At 50.7% G+C, this 19,756-nt stretch overlaps 1 protein-coding gene across 2 annotated transcripts in view; it reads left to right on the plus strand.

The window, feature by feature from the left end:
- Positions 1 to 19,756, plus strand: part of RBPMS (RNA binding protein, mRNA processing factor) — a 191,442-nt gene that overhangs the window by 166,385 nt on the left and 5,301 nt on the right. Inside the window, exons 7-8 of one of the 2 annotated variants that reach the window (XM_025394223.1) lie at positions 11,444 to 11,513; positions 18,783 to 18,886. In XM_025394223.1, the coding sequence (XP_025250008.1) occupies positions 11,444 to 11,506 (63 nt within the window). In that variant the 3' untranslated portion in view covers positions 11,507 to 11,513; positions 18,783 to 18,886. Of the gene's footprint in view, positions 1 to 260; positions 491 to 11,443; positions 11,514 to 18,782; positions 18,887 to 19,756 lie in introns of those variants that run through there. The other variant, XM_025394222.1, reaches the window with a different exon arrangement.

Genomic DNA, 19,756 nt, shown 5'->3' on the forward strand with positions numbered 1-19,756 from the left:
GTAGATGGGAAGCCTGTAAGAAGAGACTTGGAGGCAAAGCAAAGGGAATCAGCACTTAACCTTCACCCAAAGGGCCCAAGAGAATCTTTATTAACTGGAGGTAGAGCAGACTGGAGCCTTTACGGGGCATCTCCCCATATTGGATAATTCAGTTTTTGTTTTGGAAATCTTATAATGTCTTTGGAGAGGCTTTAAATAATTTTGTTTTTCTTAGCAATGTTATGCTCTATTTTGAGACATGGATTTTTTTTTTCTTCTAGTGTTTCTCTCCTGAGGCAAAGCCCAACACACCTGTCTTTTGTCCACTTCTCCAGCAAATTAGATTTGTCTCTGGGAATGTGTTTGTAACATACCAACCTACTGCAGACCAGCAGAGGGAGCTCCCATGTTGAATTTGTTAGCTATCTTTCCCCCCTTTCGCAAAAACTATTTCTTGACGACCTTTGAGAGATTTCAATAAAAATTTTAATCAGAGCAAAAATGATCTCAAGTAGACTGCAGCGTTTTGTTTTCATGGTGATGCAATGTTGGAGCAAAGGTGTTACTCTCTGACTGAGGTTTTGGGAGAATTGGGCCTGTGACACCAAGTCTATTTTACATAGAAGGACTCAGAACGAGCTTGCTGGAGAGGCCAGGTCCTGGAGCCGAGGTCACACCACTGCTGCTTTCTCTCTGCCTGGGCTCCCGGAAGAGCCACCAAGAGCTGCATGTTGGAAGCATCTCATCCACCAGGAGACCTCACTTCAGCAGGGATGCTGCATCTAGCTAGGGGAGCCCTTGTGAAATGTACGGGTGCAGTGTCCAGTCTGCCCACTGGGATCCACAGGAAGGAAGACCAGGAGACAAAGTGTCATTGAAAAGAAGTTGAGTCACATTTCTAGCTCTGCCCCGGCTCCAGCTGTGGTCTGGTACCCGTTCAGATTTCCCATCTCTAAAGTAAGGATACTTATTTGCCGTCAGATCCCGTTTTTTAGAAATTATTGGATAAGGTAATAGGACTGAAAGCCTCAGTACTGACTTAATGTTTAGAGATGAAAGAGCGACCTTGTGCAGCAGACGTTGGATTGCTAAGAAGATCGTTAACATTTTTAAAAGTGATCATCCAGTTTACTTTCAAGGTCATTGGTATTTGAAATGTATTAATTAGGAGAGGAAGCTTTCATCTGTTGCTTTCAAAAAGCTTATACACTGAAGAGAGCACACAGCTGTTCTGTCACCTCACATTCACACACTTGAGCTTCTTAGGTTTGAGCTCATGTTTTGCTTTCTGTCTTGTGATGGGGCAGAGAGAAAGTTGGTAAAGTATACTGTCCTTACCACATTCTCAAAACACACCACCATGCACCCTGTACTTCAGGCAGAGTCACAGTGTGCGGCCAGAAGCTTCTGTAGGTAAGTAGGACTGAGAGAGAAAGTCCTGGTTACCTGATTCCTCTTCAGAGGCCTCCTTTGTCCAGGGTTAACAGCAGTTCTCTCGGATTTCTAATAGGGCTGCTGTACGGCTTACCTGGACATAAACCAAAGGTTTTAAAATTATAACAGACTGCCTGAGGACAAGGCATGCATGTCCCTTGGGATGGCCCTGTGACACACTGGAAAAATTTTAAAGGTTAAACCCAAAATAAATACAGAAGTGGACCATGGGAAGAGAGACATAGGCTAACCAGGAAGGGAACTCAGAGAGGAGTAGATGGGCCTGGGAATAGTGGGCGGACTACCCAAACTGCAGGGCTGTCCCCACCACCCCTGTATCTGAGCATTTGCTCATCAGCAGGGTGGGACTTCCGAAAACTAGATTTTAAGAAAAGCAAATTGTGTGAAGCATCTGCATCACTGTGCCCTGCAGGAAACACTGAGGCCAAAGACACAAGGACTTCCGCTTTGGTGTCAGGTATGTTTTGAATACATAGGGTATTGGGGGGTGTCTCGAGGGCAGTGCTGCGTATGGACCTCAGTGTGCACGCGGCTCCTTAGGAGTCTCCCAGCAGCGAGACAGCTGTGGATCCCCTCCAGGTGCATGGGCGGCTCACAGGGCAAGGACTCTGATGGTTTTGGCTTCCACCTCCTGTACAGTGGCCAGTGCTGTAAGGGTCGTTGGTCCCACAGGGAAACCTGTGAACAGAGCCATGTCTGGGGCCCCAGAGAGATGGCTTCAACACCTCACCTGGCAGTCCTGCCTCCCCAAAGTAAGGCAGGAGTCCGGAGATTCCTGGTGCTTGCTTCTGTGAATCTCAGGTCACTTTAGCACTTGACCCCTGACTGCCTGGTCCTTGAGGCCTGGGCTTCCTAAGATACATACTGTCTACTCCAGAGCTGTGGCTGTGGCTGTGGCTGTGGCTGTGGCTGTGGCTGTGACTGTCCGGAAAACCACGGCTTTGAAGGACTGCAGAGCTTGCCTTTGGGGCTGTTCTGCCCAAGGCCTTCCATTGTTTTCAGACATAAATGAAACTGTTAATCCTCTGACATTTACCTTTCCCTCTCAACCTGCAGCTCTGTGAAGGTCAGACTGTGAGAAGCCACCCCTCTAGCGCTCCGTCTCCTGATAGTGCCAGCCTGGCCTGGTTTCCTGTTTGGTGAGGCTTTCTAGGAGCACCTGGCTTAGCTCTCACAGGAGGAGGGGAGGAGGGGGAGGCCAGGCCTCATGCTCACAGCGCCAGCCTCCTGTGAGAGTGGGCTGGGTCTCCTTTCCTTTCCCAGGCCCTTCCTGGGGCGATTTCTATGCCTGCCTCCTGATGCAGGGCCTGTGCTCTGAGCTGTGCCTTTCAGGAGAGCTCTGCGGGGCTTCATTTCCTTTCTCAGCTCGTGGCAGGAATGTAGGGTCGAAAGGACAGGCTCTGGAACTCCCTGGCCAGACACGAGCTCTGCCATTTACACGCTGTGCGACCTCAGTTGAGCAAATTTCTTAACCTCTCTGGGCTTCAGGAAAAGGGCCAATAATCCTTCATGTAAACACTTAAGAGAGTGCCCGGCATATTAGAAGGGCTTCATAAATGTTTGCTTTAAAGGTAGCCCTTTCCAGGGATCTTTTAAGGGGCACTTGAATTTTCAGTAAGGAGAAGGAAGCCCAGACCAAGCCTTAGCTACCCACAAGGCAGTGACAGTTAAGACAGGATGGTCAGCACATGTGGATGACGCCAACGGGGGCTGCAGAGGCCTCACAGCTGGAGCCAAATGGAAGACTGGAAAGCATGAAGGAATGACGGGAGTAAGATGAGGCATTGCAGTGGGAGCGCCACCCACAGCACCGACTGACAGCACCTGCCCTGCTCCTGGCAGTGTGATCTCCACAGCTTTTGCCAGCACTGGGAGAGCTTATCCCCAAGAGGGGCCTCCCCAAACCAGGCCGGACACGGCCAGCAGCACACCCTTCTGACAGGAAATACATCCGGGGTGGAGGGGGCTGGGCAGCTGAAACCCCAGAGACGGAATGGCCCTTGCCCTCGCAAGTTACTTTACACAAACCCGCTGTCCCTGACCTTTCCAGCTGTGGCCTTATCTCACTTTCCTATCGGAGAAACTGGAGAAGGAACCACAGGTCACCCAGCCCATTCCTCCCTGGACTTTCTGGCACTTTCTTCCCACAGTCCTTTTGCTAGCATTCTCCTCAGCCTCATTTCCAGGCAATTGAGTTACATCTTGTACTTGGGGAGATTGTTCTCTTCACAGTTCTGCCATGAAACCCGAGAATCCACCCCCGGCCAGGCAGATGCTCTCTCCCTGGCGACCCTCTCCGCCTCTTCCCTCATTTGCAGTGAGACAGACATCAGCATTTTGTCCTCCAGAAGCGTCCATCCACGGTGTTAGGGAGAGGTGTGCTTTTGTCCAGAGCTGCTGCGACTGAGGCCCAGGCCTCTTCATGTTGGGCAGTTTTAGAAGGAAATGCTGTTCAGAAACCAGAGTCAGTCCCCTAGTATATGGCTGTGTGACTTTGGCCAGGGTCACTCACCCCAAGGAGACTTCCCTAGAAATCACAGTATTAATCAGGATGGGCAGAACATCTCAACATGGGCCTCCTCCTGACTGGGGGCAGCATTGCTCTCCATTACTCCAGTACTCTCCATTACTCCAGTACTCTCCATTTGGTACACTGTTTTCCAGGTTTCTAGGTGTGTTCCATGTTGTCCTTTGCGGAAGGTTAAACTCCCCAGATCCTGCACACCTTCTCCCCTGTCCTTATTAGCAGTAAGAGCCCAACCCTGAGTCCCAACAAGTTGCACCTGGAAGTGCCGTCTGCACTCGGCTGTTCCCTGGGATTAACAGCCGTGTGGCCCAACTGTCACAGTCAGGTGTTGCTGAGGGCCTGGCACCTAACTGGGACTCAGTTTTTTAAATCAAACCAGATTTTAATGACAGTTTCTATCCACTCTACTAAATTTGGGATCCTAGGCAAGTTGGTTTTAACTGCACTGAGGCTTAGTTTCATCATCTATAAATGGGAAGAACGAACATCTCCATGGGTTTATTTTGCAGGAAACAGTAACATGTTTGGCTTAAAGTCATAGTTATGATTAAAATAGCTCTTCCAATGCCTTCCATTTGTCAGGATTTGATCTGGTGTGGCCCAGAGGCTCCTGGGCCCTCCCTGTAAGCTTGAGGAGCACTTAGGACACAGGGACTGCTGACCAGGACCCCGATAAGAGAAACCTAAGGACCCGGGCTGTTTACTTTGGTAAAGAAGAGAAGCACTGGAGCCAGGGCGAGAATGGTCCGTGGCTGTGGCGTATACCGAGACGAGGCTCTCTGGTTGGGTCAGCTGGCTGTGTACCCAAGGTTTTTGTCTTCCTTCTATAGGCATAGGTACCTGGATGCCATCCGGAAAGTATGTGAACTCTAACTGCTTTGGAAACAAAACCAGGGCTGCAGAGAAACTTTGGAATTATAAAATGTAGCCTTCATAAAAGGGGAAAGTGAACTTTTCTGTGAAGAAAACCAATTGTGACAGTAGGGGAAAAGGAAAATCAACTCCAAATGGAATCATGTTTTATTCAGGATTTGTGCTGCCGGTGGGGAAGGCCAGACCCAGCGACAGGATGGGAAAGTGGGGCGCCCCAACTTCAAGCTTTGTGCGTTCTGCCACGAAGTTCTATGCGCTTCACTGAGCTCAGCTCCTGGGGACCTCTAATGGCCCTTGATAGCAAACATAGTTAAAAATTAACAGACTGACAGAATTAAATATGGATGACAAGCAACCACTGTGGACTTAATCTGACACAGGGTGTTACACGCTTGGGTGCCTTTAACCCAAGTGGCATCTCGAGTGAACTTCTGAGATGTCTGGGCACATTTCACATGCCTGTTTGGAAGCAGAGTCTAGCTTGTGCTTAGGACAGACAGGAAAAGAGTCTAAGAGCCCAGGAGAGAAAATTCTCCCTGGAGGCTTTTGTTTAATTAAACCCGGCTTTGATCGGGCTTACCAGGATGTACTCCGAGTCCTAGGACCTTGTCCTTGTGGTCTAGACCTTGTCCCTGCCTGGGCTCGGACCTCAGTAGCACCTGCCATCATGACTGGAAGATCCTGCAAGGGCACAGGCCAGCGGGGAGCATGGCCGCCTCCAGCCAGGACTTCGTTGCTCACCTCTTTCCAGCTGTTGAGGCAGGTGAGATGGCAGCCTTAGCCAAGGACCAAGTCATATAAATCTTGACATTCTGCCTAGATCATAGCGACTTAATTGCCCTAGGCAAGGAGTATTAGGTGCCAGACAGGTAGTGAAGAATGCTGATGGCATTTTCATGCCTCTGAGTCTGCTGAGAAAGAGTATAGGCTGCCGATTCTGGGGGGCTGGGAGAGGAGGAGTGGTTCCTTTACAGGAGGGCCTGATTTCATGCAGCAGTGAAATTCCTAAAAAGTGTTCTTCCAGTTTTGGTGAGTGCTTTACTAGAAATAGAGGTGAGGGTTGCTATTTAAAAGAATCTTGCAGTCAGCGCTGTGAGGTAAGGAAGACAATCTTTTTGTATTGCACATCATCCCTCCAGCCTGGTCGATGAGTTTGGAGTTTGTTGGACCAGCTTATGCTGGGCTTGGTGGCCTCTCTTCGCCTGGCATCCTCTGACAGAGCTTGCTGTCACAGCCTAACGTGCTTTATTTGGTGGTGCCACCCAAAAGTGGGTCCTGAGGTCTGGAGTGGGCGGGGCGGAGTTGATGGCAGTTAGTCACTGTGTGAGTGGTTCCCTGCAATTGCTCCGTGTTGGGAACGAGCCCTCCAGGGGATTTCAGGGCTCCATTCTGGGGAGAGTCATGGAAACCTGCCTGAGAATATCCTTGCCTTCAAAACATTAACCCATTAGTTTGAGATAACATTCCTGTCGTGTACATAAAACAACTTCTTCAAGCTACTGTGGGTTTTGTTTTGTTTTGTTTTGTCTTTTGTTGAGATGGAGTCTCGCTCTGTTGCCAGGCTAGAGTGCAGTGGCGCGATCTCAGCTCACTGCAACCTCCACCTCCCAGGTTCATGCAATCCTCTTGCCCCAGCCTCCCGAGTAGCTGGGACTACAGGCAAGCACCACCGCGCCCAGCTAATTTTTTGTATTTTTAGTAGAGACAGGTTTTCACCATGTTAGCCAGGATGGTCTCTATCTCTTGACCTCATGATCTACCCGCCTCGGCCTCTGAAAGTGCTGGGTTTATAGGTGTGAGCCACTGCACCCTGCCCAAGCTACTGTCATTAACTATTTTGTTCAAAGAGGGATAGCTGACTTCTGAATGTGGTGCAGGGGAAACCTGCATTCAGGTACAGCACCTGCGCAAGGGAAGGTAAGAGAAAATCTTTAGCTGCTCCATGTGAATGAGACATCAGAGCACTAGCGGGTTTGGCGGTCTATCTTCCGGCTCAAAGCATGCAAATGGCACAGCCCAGCCTCTTAGATCCGCCAAATGCTACCACTGCAGGGGGCCTTCCAGACAAGCATTTCTCAACACCCACAGGGATGCACAGCTGTTCCATAATCCAGAGATCCTGCAGTTGGATAAACTTGGGCAGCACAGGTCTAGATCAAGTCAAACAGGTTTCTTTACGGAACTTCTCGGAGCCCTTACTGTGCCGATATGTATCAAGAAACTGCTGAAGGGACCAAACTGTGCATTTCTCTCTAATGTCCTCGACATAGAGCATTTCTAGACCAATGTTCGTCCAGCCATACTTTTCGAAACTTTAAGAGCAGCATCTGTCAGACTTGAGCATGTGCCTGGCAATCACCTGGAGGGCTGGTTACAGTGCGGTTTACTGGAGGCCCCTCCCAGAGTTTTGGCATTTCCGACAAGTTCCCAGGTGATGCCGATGGTCCAGGAACCGGAGAACCACTGTCTGGGTTTACCCCTTCATTCCCCAGAGAAGAAAACAGTCAAACCAGAGAGTGTTTACTTTCAGTAGTGACTATTAATTGAGCCAGTCACCTGCTAAGCACTTCTTGTGACTTCTTCTAAGGGCAGGTATGATAGTGGGATTCAGCCCCTAGAAAGGGGACAGTGCAGTGCAAATCATTACTGTAGTGTTTTACCCTGTGCCAGTCACTCACCACTGCAGAAGGGCTGGTGCTTCAGGCAGGGCATCCTCCCGAGACTAGTCAAGGTCTTCCTGTCCTTGGCATCAGTGTTAGGAACATAAATTCTGTCTGTATTTAATCCTCTGGCCTTTCATTTTCTCATCTATAAATGGGAAAGGATGGAAATTATTTTTATGGGTGGCTGCCGCTTTCTCTGGCATTCCATTTGATTTTTACTCTGAGCTGCTGCTTTTCCTGGGTGTCTTGGTGCTCTCCTGTTGTCCAGTCCGTCACCGTGCTAAGTGTTGGAGACTTACAGTGTTAGCCATGCAGGGGCACTGCATTTTCAGAGCATTCCTGAAGAAGAGTGATGGTAGAATCCCAAACAGTGTGACCCTGGGTAGTGAACTCTAACATAGTAACAACTGTTACTACTATTGTTAAATTCTAGTGGAGAAGATTCCCAGGGTTGTCCATGTTGCCTTAGATGTCACAGGCCGTGTGAAGTGCTTAGCGCAGTCTCTGGCACAGACTAAGTATCAGGGTCAGTTTGGTTAAGTATATTGTGTTAAAGTTTCTCACAGGGTCTTGAGAAGCCCCTGGAATTGTGTGCAAGACTGAGCGTGCACATTTGAGAGAACTATGGGGGAAGAGAGAAAGGGTGTGTGTGTGTGTACACATACGTTTTCTGCACATGGCATGAAGAAATGTCAGGGGCCACTGCCTTGCATGGAAGGCCAGCCCTACATTATTCTAATGAGAAGCCCTAAACTAGCCTGCTGAACTGTTTGGAGAGGACCTTGACGCACGCAGTCTGGAGGGAACTGTAGGTTTTCCCCTGTTAAGCACTGTAAAGCAGCCCTTATGGGATGGGCAGGAGTGACCTGGGGCCAAAAGCCGAGCAGAACAAGCAGCCCGAATGGGGCTAAGAGAGAACCCTCTCCTCATTACCCCCACACAGTGATTAGCGCAGAGGAGCTTGTTCCCCCCACCCAGGCCAGCTGCCCGAACTCTGCTGTGCACCATGAGCCCTGCCGCTCTCCCTGGCTGCAGTGCAGGAACCTGGATGAGCCGCTCAGACTTGGCCTGGGGGGCACTGCCCTCTGCTGGAAGCTGGGCGCAGCGCAGCCTCTCAGGCTGGAAGACGAGGCGGCCTTGGGTGTCTGTGGATGCGGTGAGAAGAGCCCCCCACTTGGCAAGCACGTAGTGTCCTAGCCTGAGACACAAGAGCAATGAATTCAGGGGTCTCTGTGTGTCCGCCACCCGCCACCACATCCACTCTGAGGAGCAGCCACCTATTGCATCACTGGCGTCCTCACTCCTCAGCTGAGCACAGCCCCCCCGGACCCCACAGCTCGGAACCCGCCTTCATATCACTCTGGAGTGCGCCTCGACCAGGCTACTAGAGCCTGACAACGGGCTGCACGCTCGTCCCCAACCCCGCAGGCACCTGTGCGAGTGAGAACGTGAGGGCTGTGTGCGAGAGCTGGTCAGAGAGGCTGGGGCCGGGCTTCCTTCTCGCAGTCACCTGCACCGAAAGCAGAACCATGCCATCCACTGTGCGACTCTCCTCCCTGGGCAGCCCTCCCCTTCCTGTGTCTCCTGTGAAACACCGTTGTGTCTTGGCCTCGTCGGGGCTCAGTGCCCCAACCCACACCCAGGCCGCACCAGTCGCACCACTGCGCTCCACACTGACCCAGTGCACACAGACCCATCACCCTCTACTGTGTGTTTAGGTGTCCAGCCCCCACCTGCCATGGGGGCTCTGTGTCCCCGCCCCATCCTTTCCCACCTGTCTCAGGAAGGCATCTCCAGCTCTGCTCTTTGCTTAGTGAGCAAGTGGATTCAGATGCACCAGGCCGTGAGCCATGGGTAGGTATGAGTTCTTTCTTCTCCTCACCTCTGCTCTCCTTCTCCTTCCCTGGACTCTTCTGTCCCCCTCCTTGCCCGTCCCTACCTCACTCCCATCTTCCCCACTATTGCCCTCCTTTTGTTCTGAACACACTTCTAATTTCCCAGAGGAGTGTGTTCTCCAGCCTCCCTGCATGGGAAGTTTCTGACCCTTGTCCCTGTAATTGCAATGAGTGCTGGGAGTGACCCCGGCCCTGCCTTAAATGAGCTTTGGTACCAGCTGGTGGCCCTGAGGACAGCAACTTTGCCTTTCCCCGATACCGGGGAGCCTGCTCGTGCTGGTCATCTGATCTCTGGTCATATCTGCCATGGTCGCCAGAGGAGACCCAATGCACAGGCGGCCTGAGGGAGTCGTGCAGGCAGAAGCTCCATCGTGTCCTAAGCCTGCATTTCCAGACTCAGTGAGGCCAGTGAGGAAAGAACCGCTCATGAGGAGGCCCGTGGGGAAGAGACTCCCAGGCCTTCTTGTGCTCGGACCAGGGGGCAAGGTCAGGGTGCTGTTGGATTTCTCTAGGACCCAATTTCTAGACCTCCCTGCTTTTAGAATCAAGTTCAGGGATCTCATGGGACCTCATCCTGGATTCTGACCCCACTGGGCCCTGTGACCCAGGTCATTGAGAATCCCCAGACCTCAGTTGGTGTCCACACCTGTAAAACAAGATGAGGCAGGAGCTTTCCACCAGTCCCTTCAGAGCCCAGTGTTGTGCAGCGCTGCTTCCCAGACCCCCCTGCACCTCCCTTTCGGCCAGAATGGCTCCTGCTTCATCGTTAAGCTTTGGAGATCTGAGTAAGTCCTCCTCTGCCACTCTGCAGGAGGGCACTGCCTCACCTGGCCCTGCAGGCCTCGCCTTCTCCACTCCAGCCGTGCTTCTGGGCCGCTCATGGTGGTCATGGGGAGACCGTGCCGCCTCCGTGTGAAAGGAAGAGCGGTGACAGGCGGGCGTCTCCTTCCTGTGTCCGAAACTGACATGGCCAGTGATGGATGCCGTTAAGGACTAAGTGCGCTTGCCCTTTTGGTTTTTGTTTTGTTACGTTTTTTTTGAGACGAAATCTTGCTCTGTTCCCAAACTGGAGTGCAGTGGCACGACCTCAGCTCACCGCAACCTCTGCCCTCCGGGTTCGAGTGATTCTCCTGCCTCAGCATCCCAAGTAGTTGGGATTACAGGCATGCGCCCCCACGCCCAGCTAATTTTGTATTTTTAGTAGAGATGGGGATTCTCCATGTTGATTGGGCTGGTCTCGAACTCCTGACCTCAGGTGATCCGCCCGCCTTGGCCTCCCAAAGTGCTGGGATTACAGGTGTGAGCCGCTGCGCCCAACCATTTTTTCCCCCCTCCATGTTTTCCTTGGCATAGGACCTGGAATATGCTGCCAGGTGGACAAAGTGTTGCTCGATCCACCTGTGTTTGCGGCTGGCCTTCCACTTTGGAAAGCTAATGGAAGAGACAGGGCTGCTGGTCCCACCTGGGGGGCTACTTGCTAAAGGCTATAGGCCCATCTCCTTAGCAGGGTGAGCAGAGAGCCTGGGGTACCAGACACCCACAGTACCAAGAAGCTGGAACCCTTTTTCTAAAAGAACAGGAACAGGAATCGCAAAGAAGTCCTGGCCAGCCACTGGCGTGGCTGGGGTCATGAACTGCCCCTTCCTTCCCAAAGCAGCTGTTTCCACACTCTGCTTAGAAAGCCCTTAGATAGGCTTTCACCAGCCTAGGCCCAGGAAAAGGAGTTCGCTGTGCCAGATGTTAGCCTCAAAATGGCTGCTAACCTTTAAAAGGAAGGTGAGAGCAGAGGAGTTGGTGGAACCTCGGGCGCTTCTCGAGGTGGGTGCTTTCCTTGGAGAGCTTGCCCGTGTGTTCATAAGGGTGTGTGGAACGCCTCTCAGGACACTGCTCTGATGCTTTTCAGCCCCCTGGGGAAGAGACCCTCACAGGCTAGTGTGAGTGGGTACCATCTTGGAACAGTGGGGCAGTGGCAGCCAAGCAGGACCCTCTGTGAGAATGGGGATATGCTGGGGAGCCCTGGCTCACGGCCTTCTCCCCACATGTCTTTTCAGATGCGCTGGCTCCCTCCCTCCGAGGCTACTTCTCAGGGCTGGAAGTCCCGTCAGTTCTGCTGAATACTATGTAAGTACTCGGTTTCCTATGGAATGTGTGAAGCCCCTGCTACGCATCCGTACATGGTGGATGTGCCACGAATGCAGCTCTCCTCCTTTCTCTGCACCCACACCTTATGCACCTCCTTTGATTGTCCGTCTTTGTTAAACTCACTTGAACTACATAGCGGTGCATCTTTTCCGAGAGGAAGTTTTCACCTAGGTATGGGTGCTAGTCTGTTTGAGTCTAACTTACGAAACCAGTACCTGGCCTCCCCACTTAGAAATAAGCAGCCAGTGCTAGTTTCTGTGGAACAGCTGTCAGAACGTTTTATTACGTAATTGTAGTTCACCTGCTGCCAGCATTAAACCAAAACCTTAATCTACAGGAGGAGTCATCCACTCGTTTACACAGTAGCTGATTATGGGAGATTTATTAGAATGAGTTTCCCTGCATTACCTCATGTCCAAAGTTCTCGTCGTTCTGAAGGACCTCGTTTTCCTACCAAAGGTGCAGTGCACAGTTCCGGCAGGCTTTCCTTTAAGCTTTTCAGCATGAAGGAAGCGGTATCCTAAATGGGCATTTTTGTGCCATTGTAGGCCTAACTTTGCTTCAGAGAACTACCAAATGCCTTTTCTCCATTTCTACAGAATACCAAATGCCTTCTGTAATTCAGAAATTCTGAATTTCTGTGAAGTACAAGGCACTGTTCTTCTAAACTCTAATTTACTATGTGAATTGGGAGAGTCTAATACTTCGAGTTCAGTTTTTACAATGTTTTAGTTCCACCATCAGCCTTCTCTTGGTTTACATAGTTCCCTCACGAAATAGGAAGGAAAATGAGAAGAGGGAGGGGCCTGATCCTCGTGCTGTTAGAAATGCTGAAGAGATCATGGCAAACCTGTGTGCCTGATTTTACAGTAGTGTCGTGGGCCTTTCCTTGGAGACCTTCTATTCGAAGACAAAAATACTTCCAAACTAAACTAGCGTTCCTTTTCTTTTTCCACCTTAATACTGAGTCCATGTGCCTTTGTTAGATCATTTGAAGCCATTTAGATGGACTCTCCTGGAGAGGCGTTCTGGGGAAAGAACAGGCCCCTGCTCGACTTAGAGTCCACCTACGTGGAGAAATGTTTCAGACCCCTCACTAGAGCTGGCCTTGCGCAGGTCCAGGCCCTGTCAGTGAAGAAGAAAGAGAGCATTGAATAAGATTTGTAAAAAGTGCTAGGGTTTATTTTATACAGGTGAGTCGCCCTGTTGACCTGAAGTCTCGGTTGGTGGGTCAGGTCACCTTCAAGATCTGGGGGGACTGCTGGGTGTGGACTTCATTTGAAGTTCTCATCACACAGGAGGCCGGCCCTTTTGGATGAGCTCCGGTCCGAGTCAGAAGACCCCTTCTATGTTCGCAAAGGAGAGGTCTCAGCAGACAGTAGAGAGATGAGTAATGGGCATGAGAGTGTCAGAAGCTTACAGACGATTCTCAGAGCAGCCAGTCATAGCCCAGCAGCCACCAGGCCATTCACAGCTCTTTCTCTGATGGTAGGGATAGGAAAGTTGAGAGAGAGCGCTCTGTGCTTTAGGACATCAGCATCAGTAAGCTAAAATTGTGTCTACTGTTCCTCTAACCCAACGTATTTCATATTTTAACCCAAATACTTCATATTCGAGTGTAGCCAAATAATAATAGTTCTCAGGGGTGATCGCAGGTGAAGTACACAAATCCTTCCAAGGTCAGTGAAACAAATTTCTTTACCCAGAGATTCTCGGAGCCTTTATTACCGTATGAACATCATGAATATTTAAGAGGAGGGGCTCTGGTACACAGTGTTCCTCAAGCTTATTTGAAACCAGGTCATCCTTTTTTCATGGAATCTTAGGAGACTAATGTTTCATGCTTAGCGGAACCATATCCTAACCTCTTAGCCAGAAATGAAACCAGAGGCTCCCACATATAGAGATCCTTGGATGAGTATTCGTGTGTGATACTGCACATGAATCTGTGATGATATTTAAAAACCCAGACAATGTACTAGCTGCTTTTCTTGTAGCTACTTTTGTTTGTCCTTTATTTTGAAATTACATGTCGTGTGTGTGTGCGCGTAAGTACCCTTTTTAAATGATAGTGTTAGGAAATGGTAATTGTCTCTTAAATGTCCTTTATTAGTTAACATTTCGTGATAGATAAAATGTTATTTTAAAATACTTGTGAATTCTAAAAGTTTGCTTTTTAAGAGAGATTTTTTTTGCTACAGGGAATACCATTTCTAAGCTATAAGACTATATTTTAGATCTAGTCTAGGGTCTATGAAGTCCAGAATTTCGTAAGTCCTTGTGTCGTCTTTGTGTACCCATAATTAACTTTTAAGTACAGATCCCAAAGCCTTACTTACTTGGTTGCATAGGAACCTCTCCGTTACCATGGTGCCCAGCACTGCCTTACAACTCCAGAGGGCACCTTTCACACGGACCCTGCTGAGAGCACCTCCCTCTTCCATAACAGCGTGTGGAGCTCTCCATGGTCAGGCTGGTAGGGTGTTCAACTGGAGGTGTCTAGGATGAGGTAACTGGAAATTCTGAAGCACACAAGAGAGGGCATGGCTTGAAACATGGACCTGGCCCTCGGCATAAACTGACCGTTGAGGAAGTTCACGAAACTGGAAGAGAGGCCACTCGCCAAGCACATCTGAGAGCCAAGAGTCAACAGAGAAAGAGCAGCCCCCAGAGAGTGGAGCGGGAGCTGGAGGAGCAGGGGGCGCCAGCCACTTCTGTCAGATGCTCTAGGAAAATCAAGCGTGGTGAGAGAAGACCTTCGACTTGGCGATTTCAGTTGGTAGAGAAGTTGGCAAAGATGCTGGCCTGGGACCTAAGGAAGGGCTTTTTTCCCCTTAAGAATTTATGTAGGCCACAGAGAAGACATCCATTGTGAAGCAGTTGCGTGGGTTCCAGTGACAGAGATCCTGGGTTTCATTTGTATCTGCTCACCTAATTTTTTTCCCAAATCATTTCTCACAGACCCTTCAGCAATGGCTACTAGAAGGATGAACAATTGCCCTCCTTTGGAAGTACGGCTTATAAAAGCCCTCTAAGATCCGAATAAGAATATGTAATGGGCCAGGCGCAGTGCTTCACGCCTGTCATCCCAGCAATTTGGGAAGCTGAGGCAGGTGGATCACTTGATGCCAGAAGTTTGAGACCAGCCCAGCCAACAAGGTGAAACCCCGTCTCTACTAAAAATACAAAAATTAGCCAGGCATGGTGGTGGGCGCCTGTAATCTCAGCTACTAGGGAGGCTGAGGCACTTGAACTTGGGAAGTGGAGGTTGCAGTGAGCCAAGATCATGCCACTGCACTCTGGCCTGGGCAACAGAGCAAGACTGTCTCAAAAAAAAAAAAAAGAATATGTAATGTCTCCCGTGGATGAATCATTTGTTCTGAGCTAAGCTTGGGCCATGGGCCAGACTCCTTCCTCGGAGCCTGTGGGGAGCAGGTGAGGAAGGAGTATGGATAATGGCGCCCATTATTCCTGCCCGCGGGAGAGTCCCGTCTCCCAGCCCATCTAAAGTTAGACCAGCTCAGTGCAGATCTACTATTTCAGCTCCTTCTAGCCTCTTGAATCAAGTCCTTTCCAAGATGCCCTATAATCCAAGCTGTGTAATCTTAGGCAAAAGTAAATTAGAGTTGGAAACAGTGGTGCTGATGAGCTAATATAAACATTTTTAAACTAGAACAAGTCTGTCAAAAAGGCCAGATGAAAGGCACATACCATTCACTGGCAGAGGCTCACGTGGCTGTCTCCATTCGGCGGACAGGGCTTTCTTCCCCAGCTCGTTTTCCAAGCATGGAAAGAACAGAAGACGAGCAGGAGTGATGCTGTCCTTCCAAATCCTCAAAGGCCAGGGCCTGCACTCCCAGAGGCCCTTCAAGGATTTTTCATTTATCTACTTGGACTTCTTAGTGCTAAAGAGAAATCAGTGACTAGATTAGAAATGTAAATAAGCACTTTATTCTCTAGACAAACGTGTTGTGTCTGCTGTGTGCAAGATAGGAAAATGAAAAAACAGGCCTGTGCCCCTCAGGAGGCTAAGTTCTAATGCAGAGAACTGTGGACACATGGACAAGAGAGGGAGTTACTGCACACGATCCTGCAAGACCAGCCTGCTGTGAGGACAGCCAAGCTGAGAGCAGGTACAGGCCATGTGCATGCTGTCGCTGTCGCATAAGCAAGGCCATCAGGAGAGGGGTGTTCAGAGGGGGAGAGGGTGTTACTGGTGTTTTCATTTGCTCCGCCTCTTGCTGACGGATGGTGTTGAGTCTGGCCACAGGCTCTGTCTGCATCACTGGAGTTTTGCTGATGGTCCAGCCATGTGCCAGAGAGCCCAGAATACAGAATCACCATTGAAAATAGTCAGTTTCCCAGATAGAGTGAGAACAGGAGAGCATGAGCCATGTTGTCGTCACTCCTTATGTGCAGTGAGAGTGAGGCAACTTTCCTTGAAGGATATTCAAATAGAATGGAACTGTTCATGATAGGGAAGAACCAGCGTTTGGGAGCCAAATGGGATGCAGGGGGAGGTCTTCTTTCAGGACTCTTGAAATTTTCCTGGCCATGGACTGGGACCAGAGCCCAGAAATTATAAGCACATGTAGTTACAGCCTCCCCAAATTGGAGAAGGAAATGGCAAGAGAGAACAGAGAACACAGCGGAATTTGGAGCTGTTTTAACCTTCTCTTCTGTTTTGGGTGGAACGGCCTTGCCTGTCTTTGGCCGTGAGCTTGGAGTCATCCTCAGTGGAGCCCCAGGTGCTGGTGCCCAGGTGGAGCTTAGAGCTTAACAAGGAGGAAAGGCACTGGGGCTCCAGAGGCCCAGACAGCTGTGGTGGCTCCTGCTGTCACCCTGGCCTCCCCTTAGAAGAAAGCCTTGTGTCCATGTCACGCTGTCACACTGCGGTGCACCCAGCAACCAGTATGAGGCTGTGAGGTCTGCACATCACACCTAAGGCTACTAACGCCGTAAGTGTCCGTCACACCTAAGGCTGATACAGTGAGCAGCTGCAGCGTCTCAGGGAGGAGATGGGTAATAGGCAGTCAAATAGACATAATAGTTTGGGTGGTGATAGTATTCAGGGAATAAAGAGTAAGGCCAGTAAGCAGCTTAGTGCTGTGTGGTGGGGCCGGCGCTTCTGGTGCCTTCTGCTTCAAGGGAGCAGAGCAGTCAGGGTCCGCCTGAGAAGGTGACATCTCAGCAAAGACCTAGAACTTCGCCAGCTTTATACGGGGTTTCTTTGTCAGAACACACTCCTTTAGTGAGGTTTGGAAAACATTTAACTCCTGTAATCTTAAAGTAAATGGACTGGAAGTGCAGCAGGCGTGGCTCCTGTGCGGCACTGAGGAATCACTGGGAGAGCGCGCAGGGCCCTCAGAGACCTTTCTCCACTTCCCCAATGAGGAGACGCAAGCCTGGTTCTGCGATTCCTTCCAGCTCTGGGGTCTGTTACAGTTCCCATCTGAGTTCTAAAGTTGGGGTGTGCCTGAAGACCCCCCTTGCTGCCAGTCCTGTGGACGCAGTGGGTGCCCCTCCAGCCACCACTGTCCTCTGGACTGTGCCACATCACAAGCACTTACCAGGCTCCTCTGCAAACCACGTGACAACCAAATGCAGTGAAAGTTGCAGCCCCCAACCTGCTCCTGCCCGTTGTCTGTTTTCTGCGGCTCTGTCTGGAGTCCTTGGAGCCTCCTGAGCATGTGCACCAGCAGCGCTGCCTGACTTCCCTGGAGGAAGTTCACAGAGGGCAGCCACAAGTTCAGACCAGGCCATGGGGCCGGGGGCTGCACGACTCCTGAGAGCAGTTCCTGGCCGGACTCGGGCTCATGTCACTGCCCCACCCCAGGGAACCCCGGGGGTGCAGACAGCTGTTGTTGAGGTCCCAGGAGCAAGTTGTCCCCTATGCTCCTGGGGACATGGAGGAGAGGGAGGGTCCCAAGATCCCAGTACTTGTATGAGTCGCACTGATTAGCTGAAGCCCAGAGACTTCTTAATCATCCTAAAAATGCAGCCTCCCGGGAGGCGGGGCCTGGCTCTGCAGCTCTGGGTGGCTCGTGCTCTCCCTCCCGTGTGGAGGGGGCTGGAGAGGTTGGGTGAGCTGATAGGTTTCGTGTGCAAAGATAATTATTTTCCTGTTCTCATAACCCAGCTTTTACTAGGAAACTGGAATCACATCTCATGTTGTATAGTGAAGCTCTGGGGAAAATATTTTCTTCCTTAAATCTGAGGAGAGAGATGTCCTAGGGAGGTAGTCTTCAGGCTCACCCTTGATTCCAGAGCTGGGTTTCAGCACAGGCAGTCCCCTCCCCCTGAAGAGTCCTGGTGGGGCCACTCGGAGGTGCCAGCAGAGCCAGTGCCACCTTTCTGGGGAACCCGGACAGTGCGCAGCAGTGTGTTATGCGCTCCAGTTCTCAAAGCCTCGCGTACTGGACACGGTCTGTCTACAGTAAGGGAGATATGAGAAACGCTAGTGGGAAATAGACCGCTGTTATCTCCATGCAGGGAATTGGGCTTCCTTCCCTGGTGGAATCCTTGCTGTAACCAGCCGGCTCGGGGACAGCTGTGCCTGCAGGGGGAATATTAGAAACCGATTCTTTGCTGGGTCTTTGCACCTTCGTATTTCAAAATTCTTAGACCCTAGGGAGTAGCCAGATGGGTTCACAAATGTGCATCCTTTTAGTTTTTGTTTTCCAGGAGGTGCTTGGAGCAAAGTTTAGTCCTTGGTGCCTGTGACAGACAGGGATTTCTTATGGCCTTGGGCTGACCAAAGCTGCTGTGTTTCGAAGCCTCCTGGAGGCAGTTGTTTGTGGATCTGGCTGTGTGGAGGCCTCAGGTCCCATGCCTTTCCCCTGCAGGGCTTTTGGACGGTCCTCGGGGTCTAGGCCACAGCCCTTGGGATGCAACCACAGAGACGTGGGTGCAGAGTCCTGCTTGCTGGGCCCGCAGCCTCCTAGTGCACCCTCAGTGAAGGTTCACATGCTTTTCTTGGAATATCCTTCCTTGCTGGCCCCCAGGAGTCTCCTCTCACTTGCTCCACCAACTCCTCAGTGTGTTTTCCTGGCTGAGAGCTTTTCATGTCGCATATCCAAGGCCATCCTGCAGCAGCCTCTCATCCTCAGCTCAGCAGCAGAGGCCTTTGATCTCTTTTGTCGTTGCCTCTCGGCTCTCTGCCCTCAGAACAGGCCGGTGTTCAAGACCAAGGCAGCCCCAAGTGGAGTTGACTGTGCACCGTTAACAGGTGATCTTTCTCCATCCCAGGTCCCAGTTGTGTGATGGCGGCTGCAATCTGTCTTGTGGGTATTAATGCAATCTTCAGTGGTGGCTACTGTTCTCTAGCTGTTCTACAAAACTGGAGCATGCTGGTGAGTAACAGAGTCAGGGCTAAACCAGCCCTCAGAGGGGCGGCATGGCCTGGGTGGGGCACGGCGGTGTTGGCCAGTGTGAACACATGGGAACTGTGGGCCTCTGGGGGTGGGGTCTGGCATTCCAGGTGCTCGTGCCCCTCCAGCCCGGGTGATTCTGCCCGGAGCTCTTTAACATCTGCTCCAACACGGCCTGCCGAGGGAAGCTCATCCCAGGACAGCAACTAATACGTTTTTAAAGCGCATCACCCCAGTATTTGGGTGCCATGAACATGTGGCTATCCGGCAGCACCTGGAGTGAGGGAGTCCACCTAAGGAAATGTTACTGAAATGAAGCTTTTCCCTTTAAGTGTCACCTTTTTTGGGGGAAATTAATCATTTTGTTGGAAATTGTCAGATGTAATGTGTATATCCCCCCATCTTATTAATCCAGTTATACTGAGTATGATCAGCCATTTCTTGATGACTTGGGGACACAGGATAATTACCCTTGGGCATGACTGAATCATAGAATTCTCAGTGAATTTCTCCAGACTGTGGGCCTTTTAGTAGGTCATGATTTTTTGGTGATCTGTCTTTTCAGTCGGTATCACCTGTCACTCCTCAGTTCGTTAGCTACTAGCAGAAATGTAGTCTAAAAAAATCCTCATGTAGCATCCCCAGAGGTGACCTTGCTGCTGGGTCTCTGGAAAGCCTGGCTTAGAGTGGCAGGAACGCCAGGGGCAAGTCTGTGGCGGTTTATGTCTCAGCCTAAATAAAGCGGCAGGCAGCATCCCTCTGAGGGGCCTGTAAAAAAAGATGGATCCAAAAGGAACAAGATTCCTGCTACGGACAGAGAACCAAGCAGTTCTGGCCAAGGAGGTGGGACCG

Source organism: Theropithecus gelada, chromosome 8, assembly GCF_003255815.1.
Source record: "Theropithecus gelada isolate Dixy chromosome 8, Tgel_1.0, whole genome shotgun sequence".
NCBI classification, from domain to species: Eukaryota; Metazoa; Chordata; class Mammalia; order Primates; family Cercopithecidae; genus Theropithecus; species Theropithecus gelada.